The sequence below is a fragment of the Pelmatolapia mariae genome, linkage group LG20 (genome assembly GCF_036321145.2).
Source record: "Pelmatolapia mariae isolate MD_Pm_ZW linkage group LG20, Pm_UMD_F_2, whole genome shotgun sequence".
NCBI lineage: Eukaryota > Metazoa > Chordata > Actinopteri > Cichliformes > Cichlidae > Pelmatolapia > Pelmatolapia mariae.
Genome location: NC_086244.1, coordinates 5,924,051 through 5,940,939, shown reverse-complemented (window position 1 = coordinate 5,940,939; position 16,889 = coordinate 5,924,051). Strand labels below are relative to the sequence as shown.

At 40.8% G+C, this 16,889-nt stretch overlaps 1 protein-coding gene across 1 annotated transcript; it reads left to right on the top strand.

The window, feature by feature from the left end:
- The first annotated feature begins 4,924 nt into the window (after window positions 1–4,924).
- Window positions 4,925–9,787, top strand: LOC134618361 (uncharacterized). The gene is made up of 6 exons (XM_063463726.1): window positions 4,925–5,039; window positions 5,267–5,413; window positions 5,804–5,905; window positions 7,320–7,357; window positions 7,436–7,591; window positions 9,683–9,787. The coding sequence occupies exons 1-6, from the start codon at window positions 4,925–4,927 to the stop codon at window positions 9,785–9,787; spliced, it is 663 nt and encodes a 220-aa protein (XP_063319796.1).
- The last annotated feature ends 7,102 nt before the right edge of the window (window positions 9,788–16,889 follow it).

The following is a 16,889-nucleotide window of genomic DNA, read 5'->3' as shown; positions in this document are numbered from 1 at the left end:
ATTCAATGCTTGAAGTAGATTTTCCTGTGTATAAGGGTTTCGGTCGTATACTTTACATCTCCATGCTGAGAAAAACTCCTCAATAGAGTTCAAAAAGGGAGAGTATGGATGGAGATAAAATGCTACTCATTGTGAAACCAATTGTATATTCTTGGACCACAGTGAAAGCTCACATTGTCCCAAACGATATGGGATGCTCTGCCTGCTCGCGATCTCTCTAATCAAGCAAAGCATCCCGTAGACCATCCATGAATGTTACTATAAGTTCGGTGTTGTATGGCCCAACAGTAACATGACTGTGGAGAACCCCATAGCTGCTGATGGCAGTACAGATAGTTACATTTCCACCACACTGGCCAGTCAGTTCAATAATGGCACGCTGACCTATGACATTGCGACCTTTTCTTCTCCTTTTTGCTAGATTCAAAATATATGTTGTCTTCTATAATCCACTGCAGTATTCCATGCAGTCAAATTGCATTATTCTGACGGACCATATCCACAATAAGTGTCTCCTGGTGTTGTGAGCACATGCATTTTCTTCCACCCTAATGTATCCGTCTTTCAATTCTAAGCAACATACCATTTAGTTATAAGTATACTTGTATACATAGCACATGTATACATGATGCTATTTCATTTACAGAACTAAAATTAGTTTGTTGTGTACAGAGAATCTTTGAGCTTGACTCAATGGTTAGGCCTCATGAATACATCTTCGTGGATGAAGCTGTATTCAATCTAGCAAAAAGCAGAAGAAGAGGTTGCAACATGTCTTTTCAATTTTGAGTGGTAGTGTGTTAATGATGAAAACATTAACACACTACCAAGTTGTGTTTAACTTCTGTAGCCTGTGTGCACCATTCTGGGTACAAGTGCACCACACTGCTAAGTGTGTTTTGTGTTTGAGAGTGTGTTTAGAGCTTTGGTAAATGGGAGATTCAGATTTCCAAATGGTGTCCTAACCAGATGAATAGTTTTGGAGTTTTCATAGTTGACAGTTTAGATTTTACAATGGGGTTTAGTGTTTTAGCAATTCAAAAAAACTGTAAAAAAGTGATTTTTTTCCTATTTTCTAATGAATAAAAAATGTTTTAAGAGATTTGCGAATCATTGCTTTGTTTTTATTTACATTTTAAACATGCTCAATGTTCTTGATATTGCTTTTGAAAACTAAATTGAAAATACATTTTAAAACAGAGTTGTCTGTTATGAAGACTGATCGTTTTTGCTCTTCTTTACAAAACACTACAGATAACCAAGACAATTATCAAGTTTGCTTACATTTGAAAATGATTTTTTCATGACAAAGAAAATAACAAAGAACTTACACAACTCTTTGACACCATCAGATTTTCATTAGGGTCTAATAAAAACACTGGTTAAAGCAAGTTATCATTATTGATAGACATGCTCCATTTTCTTTCGTTTTAATCCCTCGTTGGTCTTGTTTGTCTGATCTTTTCAGTTCTTCAGATGTAGTTCTCCTCTGGTTAAAGACATATGTTTATCTTCTGATGTTTTTCAGGACCTCCTGTGGAATCTGAGCGTGCTGACATCACACAGGTAAGTTTTAGGAACTGTGACACCTGAGCTTCATCACAGCTTGAATTGTATCAAACAGCTGGTTTGTTCTCCTTTTGCAGGGCAACAACGTATATGAAGAGATCAGAGAGGTGGACAGACAGAGCAGTTCACCTCCTGCAGGAGTTTCCTCAACAGATGCTGCACAAAACGCCTCCAACCAGATGGAGATGAAAACAATAGACCTCCACAGCCTCTCCACCTCTCCTCAGAATAAAGTAAAACTGTGGTCTGATTTTAAGCTCTGAGGTCAGAAACTAGGATCTAGATCACAGTTTGTGCATTAAAGTGATTTATCAAATATCATTGATAGATATTTTTATACTATAGCCAGAATTAATGCTTAAAAATGCTGTGTGTTTTTTTTTTTTTACGATTTCATACATAAATATTTCTTGTACACATATTTTATCTTCTCTCAGTGTGTATCTGTATACATTATTATTCATTTACATCATATTTTCAGAGACTGAAGTTTGATTCCTTTAGGACTGAAGATGACATGAATGCAGTTGATTACACTGAAGTGGATTTCTCCCACTATCGTGCCACCAACAGCGCCCCCTGTGGTAATGCAATTTATGTTTGTACTTCATCCCCAGGTACATGCCAGCCCTGCCGACCACACCACAGTTGCTTCACCTCCTCATCTGTCCAAAAACATCAGTAGTGATGCTGCTGATGAAACCTCGGTGGCTAACAGATGAACAGAATCCAAACAACTGTATATTTTTCTGTTTATGACCATCTTTATAACTTGCTGTCAAACAGTTACGCTGAAAGTTGTTTTTATTACAGCTACTTTTAATTTAGTTTAACAGATGGCAATGATGGTATGACTGACAGGCTGTTCCTGGAGCTAAAAGGCTCCAGGGGGCTAACTTCATCAATTTTATGGTAATGTGTATTTTAATCAAACCACTGGAACTCAGATAAACTTCTGTGTCACCTGTTACTGTTGTCATCAGTCAGACTGAAACAAAAACAATAAAAAGACAGAAAAAAATACCTACACTTGTTAATATTTAACTTTACATAATACAGTGCTCAAGTTTCAACAGAGACTGGATGAAGGTCTGAACACCAGATTGAAGTTATGATGCACAATATAAAAGAAAAGTCTTAAACATTTTATCCATTCATTCCCTTCTACTTAACTAAATCAGGGTCACAAGAGGGCTGGAGCCTTTTTCTTGGCTGCCATAAAGTGTGAGGCAGAGCACAACCTGGACAGGTCACCAGCCTGTCGCAGGGCTGACACCGAGAGACAGACAACCATTCACATGTCTGTGTAGCTTCTCAGCCATGCAGGTCATTATGATCGAAGGAGCTCAGAAAGAAAACAAGTGGACTTGATTAAGTTTGGTGAAGACGGTTCATCTCTCATCCGAGAGGCTTGTTCAGTTCTACAATCAGATGGTGAAGAGTCCCAGGTATTTAAACCCTGGTGGGTGTTGTTGCTTAATGGGATTGTCCGATAAGACAGCGGTCCCCAACCTTTTTTGCGCCACGGACCAGTTTATGTCCGACAATATTTTCACGGACCGGCCTTTAAGGTGTCGTGGATAAATACAACAAAATAAAACCAGTACGGTACCAAAAAATAATAATACTTATTCATAACACACAGGAAAAGACCCAGGGAAACCGAGTTAATGATAAAAACGATAAACGTTTAAAAAGCGATAAAAATCCTGAGAGCCATCAACTTCACACTCGAGCCTCAACTCTCACGGCCCGGTACCAAACAACTCACGTACCGGTCCGTGGCCTGGGGGTTGGGGACCGCTGCTATAAGATATATTACATAAAGTAAAGTCAATATGATGTGAATGACAGCTGACATGACAGGCTTGTGCTCATGATTGTTTGTAGTTTCAATTTTGTCCTTTTGTTGTCTTTGTGTCTATGAAAGCTTAAAATTCACTTATAATAAAATCTGTTTTGTAAATTAATATCTTGAACCAATAAAACTTTTTATTTAATGAAGAATTTTGTTTTTCTGTGTATTCACAAGCATGATTTGTACATGTTTTGTACATGGATTGTGCAAAACATGTATGTGGATTCTCCTTCAGTCTAAAAGCTACAGTTCACAAACAGTTAGCTGTAGCCAACAGCTGAAAGAAAATGACCATCACTTAACATTACACAAGATTATATATGGAATTGTGCTTCTATCTGATTGGTCAAAACTGTTAGGGAGAGGCTGTGGTTTAGACTTGGCCTCCCCTCATTGGTGGACAGGCTGGTCACAACCTCTTTGCAAACCTCTTTCCCTCCTGTGACATCAGGTCACATCTGGGTTAGCAACCTGCCTCTGCTATTTCTGTATGATGACTTTTACCCTGGTTACACGTCCCCGTCTCTGTTCTCAATCTGACCCTCCCCCAGTCTTTACTTCCCCATTTCTATACCGCCCTGCACTCTGGTCTGCACAAAAAACTAGCGTGTGTGTGTGTGTGTGTGTGGGGGGGGGGGGGTCATCATTAAGGTGGTTTGAAGAGAAGCCACATTAAACCATCAGAGCTCTGAGATGAAACACACTTTGGTCTGCTTCATCTTCCTCAGTGAGTAAACTCTCTTCTTATTTCTGTCACTTTCTCTCTTCTAAGTCTTATTTGTCTCATTTTATTTTCATTTGTAGTTTGTTATTGTAATCAAATACTTTTCCTCTACTCTTCTTTGAAAGCAAAACTTATAACAGTAGAGCTGATGAAAAAAACACTGTGTTTCATTTCATCTTTTAAAAACTGGATGAGTAACAGCACAGTGAGCGGTGACAACCTGAAAACTGGATGATTAGCAGCACATCTAAAACATTTCACATGCAAACATAGAAACAGCTGATGATGATGATTATGATGATGTCATGTAAGAGAAATAAAAGTCAAATTTCATTTTTATATCTTTTTTAAAACCTTAAACTCTGAATCTTCCACATCAGATGTTTTGTGTTTGTGTATAAAACAGGAAGTTTGCTGTTTGCAAATAAAAACAGAAAAATGAAGTTAACTGAACTTCTGTGATCAGTTCAAATTAATAATCACCTGTCACATTTAAACTATAGTAAGATTGTAACTAATGATTGTTCATCCTTTCAGCAGCACTTCAGGATGGAAACACTGGTTTGGTCAAAGCACAAACTCTCACCCACAGAGCAGAGGAAGCAGGAAACATCACAGTTGCATGCAGGTTTAATTCCTCAGGAAGGAGAAAACTCTTCTGTAAGGAAAAATGTGAAAATGGAAACATTCTTGTTGAAACATCTAATGATGCAGCTCAGAACAGCAGATACAGCATTAAATATGAAAACAAAGGTGTTACCTCATCTGATATTATGTATGTGAGCATCACACAGCTGAATCAGTCTGACTCAGGACGGTACAGGTGCTCTTTGGACAGAGCCTGGAGGCTAGATCCAAACGATGATTTTGAGCTGATTGTCACAGAAGGTGAGTTTCTGCTAACAGTCGTGTTTGTCTTTGAAGGTGTGACAGAAGTTTCACGTCTCAAAGGCAGCTACTTTTCTTTCAAATCACCTACAGATGTTATATTTATCTGAAACATCAAGTTTCATCAGTTCTGCTGTCAAACAGCCCATAAACACGTCAGTCACATGCAGATATATAAACTGCTTCAAGTGGTCTTATTATGACTCTGATGCTTTCATTGTTCACAGCTTCAACCACTTCAACACCAAACGGGACTCTGAGACCTTTTTCAGCTTCAGTGTTTCTCTCATCAGCCTCCACACCACCAACAACACAGAGTTTAAGCTCAACTTCAGGAAGCTCCACACCTTCATCAGCCTCCTCTGGAAGTTCAGGTACGTTATAGATTTTTATATGTATGCAGATTTACATGTGGTCACAAGAATGAGACATTAAGAGCTGTGGAAGAATCACTCTGATCTTTTAGTGAAGTAAAACAGAAAAACTGTAGAAATAAATGAAAAATAAGTTTCCACCACAGCAGGTCAGCAGCTGAGAGAGAACATGGCTGACTTCCTCAGAGCAGCACTACATGAGATCTGTGCTAGATGACAGATATAGACTGTGATTAGTCACTGTTTGGTTTCAGAGCTTTTTCACATTTCTGCCTTCTGCAGCACAACTTGTTACTCTGTATGTGCACAACGTCACTGCTAAATGAACAGACCTGGAGGCCACATGTTTACACTGTGAGTAAAAGAAATCTTCTCTGTGAACTCCTGCAGATGTGCTGATTTATGTGCGTCTGATTCTGGTCGTTGTCATCAGCATCTTTTTAGTAACTTTACTGATTTTCTGTATGAGGAAGAGGACTGCTAAACCCAGAGGTGAGGCTACAGGAAACACACACGATGGTGTTTTTAATTATTTAGATGACTCATCTCATTAAACAGTAAAATTTAGAAGTGCATATCATAAGGAACTGATTTCTGTCCAGAAAATATTCATGTTCTGACAATACTAAAAAATGAATCTTATTATGAACACAATTTAAATAGAACCCATAAATTACATCAAATGTTTAAAGTGAGAACATGTAGCATTTTCAGAAAACTATTAGCTCATTCTGAATTTGATGGCACATCGTGTAGCGTCCCCTGATCTTTTAACAACAGTCTGGAAACATCTGGAGACTGAGGAGACTAGCTGTTAGGAATGTCGTCCTGTTCTTGTCTGTTAGAGGATTCTTGCTGCTCAGCAGTCCTGGGTCTTCTCTGTCATGTTTTTGGTTTCATGATGCTCCAAATGTTTTCAGCTGGTCAAAGGTCTGGACTGCAGGCAGTGAAGCCAGGCTGTTGTAGTAGATACAGAATGCAGTTTAATATTATGTTGATGAAATATACCTATATATAAGAGCTTCCCTTAAAAAGACGTCTGGATGGGAGTACACCTTCCAGCATTGATGGCGCCTTTTCAGGTGTTTAAGCTTCCAATTCCACAGATACTGATGCACCCCTGTACCATCAGAGGTGCAGATGAGTCCAGCAGATGCAACATTGAAGAGAATATCAGCTTTCAATTCATCTCACCACAGAAGAGTTTTCCACTTTGCTTCAGTCCATTTAACTCTTTAACCGAGAGAAGACGGCTGCGTTTCTGGACAATGTTCAGACTCGACTTCTTCTTTGCACGATGGACTCTGCACAGTGATTTCTGGAGGTGTTCCTGAGCCCATGCTGTGATTTCTATGACAGAATCATTCCTGTTTTTAATGCAGTTCCTCCTGAACTCATAAGATCATCCAGGCATCCAGTACTGATACTCAGCTTTCCCATGGACAGAGATTTCTCCAGATTGTTGAAATCTTTTGATATTATTTACTGTAATGAAATATTCAACCCTTTGTAATTTTACTGTTTTGTTGCCCCCATACCAACTTTTTTGAGACAATTTTCTGACATCAAATTCAAAATTAGCTTTCATGACATTGTAAAAAAATGTCTCATTTATTTAAAAAAGTGATTTTCTTTCCTATTTTCTAATGAATAAAATATTAGTTTAAGAGATTTGCAAATCATTACATTATTTTTATTTACAATTTACACATGTCCACCATTATTTATATTGCTTTAACTAAGAACAGTGACTAAGAACAGTTGAATTGTCATTATTGATAGGCATGCTCCATTTTCTTTAGTATTAATCCCTCGTTGGTCCTCTTTGTCTGATCCTTTCAGTTGTTCAGATGTAGTTCCTCTGGTTAAACACAGATGTTTATCTTCTGATCTGCATGTTTTTCAGGACCTCCTGTGGAATCTGAGCGTGCTGACATCACACAGGTGAGTTTTAGGAATTGTGAGACACCTGAGCTTCATCACAGCTTGATTCAGTCAATCAGCTGCTTTGTTTTTCTGCAGGACAACCAATTGTGTGAAGAGATCAGAGAGGAGGACAGACAGAGCAGCTCACCTCCTGCAGGAGTGTCTTCAGTGTACGCTACACCAAACGCCTCCAACCAGATGGAGATGAAAACAATAGACCTCCACAGCGTCTCCACCTCTGCTCAGAACAAAGTAAGAAAAATGTGGTCTGATTTTAAGCTCTGAGGTCAAACATTAGGATCTAGATCACAGTTTGAGCATTAAAGTAATTTATCAATTATCATTGATAGATATTTTATGCCATTGCCAGTGTTAATGCTTAAAATGCTGCTATTGATTTCTTGATGCATTCTCAATCCTCCAGGTAAGTAAATCTCCAAAAGTGGATTCTGTTCATCTGGAGGTAGCATTTTCAGTGGGAGAAACGTTTCACCACTCATCCATCAACATCAACAACCACTGATCAAAGACCACTGATCAATGGCCATGAGTACCACTCGCAGAGAGTTTGGGAATGGCTGCAATCACAGCATTGTAAGATGGTGAAAGATGTACACCCCTCCTCGATTCAAAGATGGTCTTTCCCTTTCCACGTAAATGGCCTCCTTGACTCTGTGCTCAAACCAGCGTTCCTCCCTGTCCAGGATGTGTACATCCTTCTGTGTTGTGCCATCCACTTCGCCAGAGGTTGTTTGGTTTCCCCGATGTATAATCAGGGATGAGTGGTCTTTGATCTGTTGTCACTGGAATTTGCATAATTATGAAGAAGGAACTGACCTCCCAGCCCATTGTTCCTTCACTGGGCTGGTTTCAGTCATTATGCAAATGTACTGTTTATAAGATTGGAGATTGACGAAACGTTTCTCCCACTGAAAATGCTACGTCCAGATGAACAGAATCAACTTTTGGAGCTGCTATTGATTTTTTTTTTCTTTTGTTCAACAGATATTTTAGTTATTATGTTAAGTCTTAAATTATTAACAAGCTGAGGGCAACTGTTTGTTGTTGTTGTTTTAAGATTTCATACATAAATTTTTCTTGTAAACACATTTTATCTTCTCTCAGTGTGTATTAGGGCTGCCACAAACGATTATTTTGATAGTCGACTAGTCACCGATTATTTTTGCAATTAGTCGACTAATCAGATCATGCATCCATTGGACGTAAAATGTACAGCGTATTGCACCAGCATGCATCTGCTCTTATATAACTATCATGACCTTACAGCTTTAATGTGCTAACTAAAAATAAAGACAAGATGATAGTTTATTAAATTTTAATGAAATCTGCAGATTGTTTCGGTGAAGTTTAATAAACTCAGCCGTCTGCTCCTTGCTGTCTAAAATATAACAGGACACCGGAGTATATTCTCGAGCATCTCACACTTCTGATAATCAGTTGTCTGCTTGACGTTTATTCAGCTGTGTAAAAACTATAACTTTAATCTCAGCCAAACCGATTTACTCAGGAACAAATAAATCACTGAAAAAAGCCAAACAATAATATTTTTAAGTTATCTAAGTGACTTATATATCATGTTTAACCTGAGTAGCGAAAGACGGCGGTGGGTTTGAAAACGATTTGTTGGGAGTCCGGTGTTCTCACCGGCTCTAATGAGCCTTGCCCCCGGCTAGCTACCGAGCTGGTGGGTAACAAACGTCTCCGAAAACGTCGGAGCGCTTTTGAAAATATGTGGTGTCTTGATAAACTGAGCAGATATTTGAGGTTTATACAGCTACATTCTCGCCTGAAAACATGTTAAACGTTTATTTTGTGACCCAGAAAGAATAATAAGAGTAATATTAAAACTAACTAGCTGCCGCCATTGTTGGAAACTGAGCAGAGTGCGCTTGGCCGCGCTATGAATTCTGGGACAGAGCTACTTCTTCTTCGGGGTTTAACGGCAGCTGTCATCCTTCTTCATGCAGTGCTGCCATCTTCTGTTTCAGTCCGTTATTACACTCTTAAATCCTACTACTTATTCCTGCGTCTTTTGGGATCTTACAAAGCTTCAAACGTCGCGTCGACTATTAAATTAGTCGTCGACGATTTTGATAGTCGACGTAATCGTGACTATTCGACTAATCGTGGCAGCCCTAGTGTGTATCTGTTTTTTTTTTTGTTTTTTATTTACATCATATTTTCAGAGACTGAAGTTTGATTCCTTTAGGACTGAAGATGACATGAATGCAGTTGATTACACTGAAGTGGATTTCTCCCACTATTGTGCCACCAACAGCGCCCCCTGTGGTAATGCAGTTAATGTTTGTACTTCATCCCCAGGTACATGCCAGCGCTGCCAACCACACTACAGATGCTTCACCTCCTCATCTGTCCAAAAACATCAGTAGTAATACTGCTGATGGACCCTCGGTGGCTAACAGATGAACAAAATCCATACAACAGTATATTTTTCTGTTTATGACCATCTTTATAACTTGCTGTCAAACAATGAAAGTTATTTTTATTACAGCTACTTTTAGTTTAGTTTAACAGATAAATGATTAGGCTGTTGGGGTGGCAGCTGAGAGATAGCAGTCCATGTGTGTCATTATTCAATAAAACGAAAAACCTGCAAGTGATTACTGACTATTCATTCCCATCCTGACTGGATGAGCCCATGATGGTAACCATCTCCAACCTCCTCTGAACCTTCCTATAAAACATGGTCCTTCGAGCCAGAGAACTGTTATTGTCATGGATTCACAACAGTCATCAACAGAAGATTACCACAGTATGAGGTTCAGTATCCTAGAGCCAAAAGTGCTAGATGTGAGACAGCGAGTCAAACAGAATGCCAGCATATTGACATAGACACACATGGGCTGCAGGATCCTGACGGACAGGCAGAAAGCTGACCAGAGGCATGTCCTGCTCCTTTACCTACCAATCAAGATGAGGTGATGAGGGAACTCCTGATGACGATGAGGGAGATGATTCATTTATCTCCTCCCCATTCTCGCAGTCCCTCCAGATCTTCAATTCACACCATCTCATCTGATGGAATCAAATTCTCTGTATGCAGTTTACAAGCCATTCCTCAAACGCAACAGCAACATGAACAGTTCCCAGTGATTGATCCAGCAACCTGTCAATCACCCTCTCAGCCCCCACAGGTTAGCCGTCATTCTGGTACAGTTCCTGCTGCCAGCCCTCCTTCACCGAATTTATCAATATTAAATGCTGCAGTTCCTTCAAGTGGTTTGCCAGTGTTGTGCTCTAAAAGTAGTTATAAAACTTACATTTTCTGAATCGTTGGGAAAATCTTTAAAGACTATTCTTATTTAATTGTGGTTTTGGACACATTTCTAGTTATTTTTTTTGTAGTTCACTAGCTCCAGGAGGTCACAGTTTAGATGTGTGATGTCATCAGTAAGCGCAGAAAAACGAAAAAAAGTGTCTGAGACATGAGAGCAATGGCCGTTTATCAATATGCGTACTTGTGCGTACTTGCGTTCTCGTGTACTCGTGATACGTCATCAGTCGGAGACCAAGTACTGTTCCAATTCGAAGTACGCATCAAGCCGAGAACGCGAAAAAGTCCCGGATGTGTTCTCGCTCCGCCCGTTTTATCGAGCATGCATCGGTGTGGACTTGGTACAGCTAAATATCCCAGAATGCATTTCGTCCAAAACTCAACAGCGGATTCCCGGCACATCGTTTCCACCCCCCCCCCCCCCCCCCCCCGCTCGCGGTCTTCTCACTACTCAGGTTAAAGAAACTCCAGCAGCTGTCTATAGTATTGAGTGTCCACTAAAATAAAAATAAAAGCGTTCTAACATCTCACCTGCTTGTTTTTATTAAGGTATGTACACGTATGTACATGTACACTATTTTTATTAATAGAGGTTTCACTACTGAGGTTAAAAATGATATATAAGTCACTTAGATCACTTCTAAATGTTAATGTTTGGTTTATTTCAGTGTTTTATTTGTTCCTGAGTAAACTGGTTTGGCTTTGCTTAAAGTTAAGCTTCATAACATGTTACTCACAGTTAAATTAAGAGGGGACGGCAGTAGAAACTCCGGACCTGTGACATCATCACGTACGCTGGTGTTCCAATTGTACAACTCGCGAGTCCGTGCTCGCGTTCTCGGCAAGTCCGTACTCCCGTGCGTTCTCGGCCAGTACGTACTCGCCGAGAACGCGAGTACGTACTCACGTACTTGAGAATTGATAAACGGCCAATGTTTTGCTGATGATACGCTATGCTGCCTGTAAACTCCAAACCTGAACTGAGGAGACTAAAGTTGCCAAAAGGAGAATGGAGTCATGTCTCTCTGAGGGTGCAACATAATCTTGGTGTTTCCGCCCGGTTTGGAGTTTATACCGCAAAGAAGGACGAGCTGCAGGTGACTAGCATCGCTCACTATCTCCCACCTGAACTCGTACGGCAGTGCCATCCCTCCAAGAAAAGGCAGTGAAGGTAAAGGTTTTTCGTCATGTCTAAAGTAGCGGATGTCTCCTGATTGGGAGCAACTTCTTGAGGAGATAGAGGAAAAGTTACTTACACAGCTAGCACCGTATCTGATTGAGATTTGTGCTGCCCTCAGTTTAGCCGTGGATGAAAGTGAAAAGACTTATCTCGTAAACTGAGGCAGCGTATTCTCCAGTACTTAGCGGGAGAGGATGTTACTGCACGAGAAGATGAAGGAATGTCTTTGTTGTTGGAATTAGATGACAAAATTAATGAAGTGAAGCAAAAGAGATGCGAAAGTAATGCCCCGTTGTCTCAACAAGTGGTACAAGAGCACCACCCTGTGGCTGAAATATGATAGCACCCAGTAATTCAGACGAGCAGAGAGAAAGTGTTTCTCATCTGAATGCTACACGAGTCACCCCTGTCGCTACTCAAAGTGTCCCTTTTGTACACCCACTCTACCGACGGGATCTGAAAATAATGGGACAAATTGGAGAACCAAACCAAAAGGACAAATTAACATACACTAGCTTGGAAAGACAAATCCAGAGGGCATTGAAGCATGGGCGGATCTAGAAGGGTGGCATGGGGTGGCAAGTGCCACCCTAAAATGATCCCTTGCCACCCCAAATGCCACCCCAGTTTTGCATATGACAGTGTTGTTTATTAAAATAAGATAGCATTAACAGTTTGAGCGTAGTTACACTCAACAGTGAATATAAATGCTAAAACTGAATATATTGGATAGTGTTCCCCCCCCCTGCACCATTAACAAATGGTTCAGCCCATAGTAGGACGGCTTTTTTCTTGTTTTCAGTAGCAAGCGATGCTTGTGATTGTGCCAGAGCACATTTTGAACAACACCATGGGAATTTCGGATTTTACACAGGTGGTTGGATGTTACACTCTGGAAATGGACGGAAGGTGAGTGTTATTAACCCTCTGTGGTCCACTGACACGCTGCACCTCTAAATCACATGACTATTTTAAGCTGACGTAGCAACAAGCTGCAGCCACGCTAAGTCTCTGTTTCAGCCCACATTGAAAGTTCGGACTTAAAAGTTTTTACATTTTAATTACAGGCCAGTAAATCCAGAGTTATGATAATATAAATAAGACACGCTTTTTTCTAAATACTGTCGTCACGTTTTTTTGTGTGTGTGTGTTTTAAGTGTTTTCTAAGGACAGCGCGAAAACATTAAAGAAAGGAAAAGAAGCCACCTCTTTCCTATCGGCGGAAAATGTATCATGTCGACCAATTAAAAAAAAGTCAAGACGTGGAATTTGGTTGTTTAGGAAGAGGGTAACGGCAGCGAGACAGAGCGAGCAGTGAGACAGAGAGAGAGAGAGAGAGTTTTTAGCTGTGGGAGATTTGTGACGTTTAGTGTGGAGTGTATACTTAATGTGTTGTATTATCTTGTGTAGTTGTTCTGTTGTTTAGTCGTTTTGTTTTGTGTGTCAGTGAGGGCACTAATGAATGTCACAAAGGCACATTTGCAATGTAAACACTGTCACTAAGTAGAAAACCAGCGGAGTGATACACCTCCTGTTGTCAGGCCTGCAGGTTTATCCCTGTGCTGTTCTCCTCTGTCTTTTGGTGGACAAACTTTATTTTTACTGGCACACATAATTTGTGGGGCATCTTATTGCGACACCTGATTGTTCTCTCATTTTAGTTTTAGTAATATTTTTAAATGGTTGTACAAAGTGAAAAAAACGGCAGGTGTATTGGCGGCATTTTTAGATAAATAGTTGTATATGTTTACAAAATGTACATTTTATATTTGCATTTCAAGTTATAAAAATTTACTCAACATGTCTGTGGGTTTATTACCGTAAAAAATACTACTAGGATTTTAAATTCTTTGTGTGATTTCAGATCAGTAATACTAATGCAGTATGTCAGTGAAAAAAAACTACTAAATTCAGTTGAGCTGAAAAGAATGATACCAAACAAGGCAAGGGGAAAAAATAAAATGAAACAATCTGATGGGGAAATACAAGCGTAAACTCAAAAGGAGTCAAAAATGGTCGGTTGTATTTCAGACCTCAGTGGGTTAATCCAACAAATCATGAAAAATTAGGTTGAAATTTTTGTTCATGACAGTGCAGATTTCTGACATTTTGTGTAATTTAAGCTGTAACAATGTGATTGATTTCTAACAAAAAAACAGTGTGAAACTTAAGTTAGACTTATTGGGCTACATATTTATTTATTATACAGGCTATACAATACATAAAATCAAAACTCACATGTTTTATGTAACTAAACTGTTTAATTATGTGGGCTACAGACAATAATTAAGTTATAGACTATATTTATATGATAAACGTGTATACTTACTGCATTTGAATCATTTTAACCATATGTAACCACCTGCATATGTGTTTGAAAAAAAAAAAAAGGCTTTGATTTTGCCACCCCATTTGATTTCTTTGCCACCCTAAGAAAATTTCTCTAGATCCGCCCCTGCATTGAAGAGGAGACATGATGAAGGAGAAATTGTTGAAGCCATCATTCAAGCTATAACCCCAGGAACAAAACTGAAAAGCTATCTTGAGAGTAGAGTAGATTTGACTTTGCAAGCTCTCAGGCAAATATTACGGACTCATTACATTGAGAAAGATGCCACAGAGTTGTATCACTCGCTCACACGTGCTGTACAGGAGCCAAAAGAAACTCCAATCCAGTTTTTGCTGCGAGCAATGGATTTGAGACAACAACTTGTTCTTGCTTCAGAGCGAGTTCAGTCTGGTTTAAAGTACAGTTCGGAGCTCATCCAAAATCAGTTTCTCCAGACAGTACTCACTGGCCTCCATGATGACACCATCCGAGCTGATGTGAAGTTATACCTGCAAAATCCTAAGACCACAGTTCAGGTTCTTCTGGAAAAAATGACTGCGGCGTACATTCTGGAAATGGAAAGAAAGAATAAGCTGTCAGCTGCATCAAGAGCAAAGATGATCAAAGTTGCAGCAGTAAGTGGGGAAGATCAAGAGGTGGAGAAAGAAAGCAGTATGCACACATCAAACAGTAAGAACAAGCAGGGTGGAGCGGTCAAACGAGACACATTAATAAAGTTGATCAAGGCAACAAGGCTATATGTGAGGCTCTGCAGAACCTCACCACTCACATTGCCAGCCTCCAGCAGACCGTTAAGCCTCAGCACATGAGAATGGCTGAACCACCTGACCGGAAATACCAATCACAGCCTAGGAGCACAAACGTTAGACAGTGCCAGCAGTGTCAATCATCCAATACAGGAAGCAAATGCGACCACTGTTACAAATGTGGCAGTACAGAACACTGGGCAGCAGGTTGTCATAGGAAAAAGTGCTAAGCTAATTCAAGTAAGATCGAAATCATACTTAACCCTGAAGGGGAGAAGCACCAAACCGACCCATTCAGCCTCAAAGCACCCCTCACTGGTAAACAACAACAAATGGCGAAGCTGGTAGGTAAAAGATGCCAGGTCCGTGGCTTCTTAGGAGGTGTGGACACCACAATATTGTGGGACACTGGCTCACAAGTATCGATAGTGGAGACGAACTGGAGAAAGAAACACCTGCCTGATGCTGAAGTGAGGTCAGTGGAAGAGCTGCTCAAAGAGGGAGCGTTAGAGCTCTCGGCTGCTAAGGGGACCAGTATTCCATATGAAGGATGGACAGAGACTGAGTTCAGCCTGTCCAAAAATGTTGTGGCTGGGATGACCAACAGGCCCGTCCAAGTTCCAATCCTAGTCGCCAGTGGTGACATTGAATGTCCCATCATCGGCTTTAATTTGATAGAAGAATTAGCTTTGAGAAATGACACCAGCGAAGACTGTATCCCCCCAGGGCATATGCTGGACAGATTGTGCTCAGCACTCGAGGTAGGGCGCAAAACTGCAAGAGCTGTCCTGTCTGTCCTAAAGAAACAAACACCTGACAGCCATCCCCACATAGCCCGAGTAGGAAGGCGACCTGTGACCATCCCGAAGCGTAACATGATGACAGTGCAATGTGGTTGGCTAAATAAGAGTGTGTTGAGTGGGTCACATGCAGTGCTGGAGCCGAACTGTGAGACACCATGGCCAGCAGGCCTAGTTGTTAGAGAACAGCTAATTCAGCTCCCCTCAGAAGGTAATGCTAAAGTTGCAGTGACTGTGGAAAATATGACTGACCATGATATCACCCTCTGTGGTTGCACTACAGGTTGCATGACATTATCATGCGCATGCCTACAACTCGACTGTGCACGAAGCAACAGGATTTTCTCCATTCTTCCTTCTCTTTGGCCGTGAACCAACCTTGCCTATCGACCTTCTCTTCCCAAAAAGAGAAGAAGAGAAGAGTCAGTCACACAGTGGCTATGCAGAGAAATGGAGAGGAGTTATGCAAGAGGCCTATGCAATTGCGAGGCAGAACATGAGAAAGAGTGCAAGAAGGGGACAGAAAACCTACAATCAACGTGCATGGAGCTCTGTGCTTCAGCCAGGTGACCATGTCTTGGTGAGAAATCTCACACCCAGAGGGGGTCCTGGGAAACTGCGCAGCTATTGGGGGGATATGATTCATGTCATCACTGAAAGGAAAGGTCCTGATAGTCCAGTGTGTGTAGTTGAGCCATTGCAGGGGACAGGAAGAAGACGAGTGTTACACCGTAACCTACTGTTGCCGTGTCCTTACCTGGTCGACGAGTCTGGGGTGTGTGAAAGCAGCCTGAAAGAGAAAAGCCTTGGAAACAAACAGAGACAGTCAGCAAGAAGACATCATCAGACCAAGCCCGATACTGACCAAACAGACACAGGCAGTTCTAGTGAAGACGACTGTCACACATGGACAGCACTCAGATATGCTGATCCACCCCTCAACACAGAAGCAGAGGATTTCTGCCCCCGGAGTGAAGCACTCGGAGAGAAGTCTGAGCCTGCTTTCAGAGCAGAGGGGCATCCTGAAGAGGAGGAGAGACGCAGTTTGGAGGAGGAGGTTGAAACTCCAGCTGTTGGACCCGAGAGTGAGCAGAGTGATGCTGAGACATGGAGGCACAAGCAAAAGAGAATTAGACAGCCCCGGCGTGTCTACACATA

Coding starts and splice junctions, on each gene's coding strand:
- LOC134618361 (XM_063463726.1), top strand. CDS start 4,925: ATGTATGTGAGCATCACACAGCTGAATCAGTCTGACTCAGGACGGTAC. Junction 5,040..5,266: donor TGAGCTGATTGTCACAGAAG/GTGAGTTTCTGC, acceptor CATTGTTCACAG/CTTCAACCACTTCAACACCA. Junction 5,906..7,319: donor GAGGACTGCTAAACCCAGAG/GTGAGGCTACAG, acceptor CATGTTTTTCAG/GACCTCCTGTGGAATCTGAG.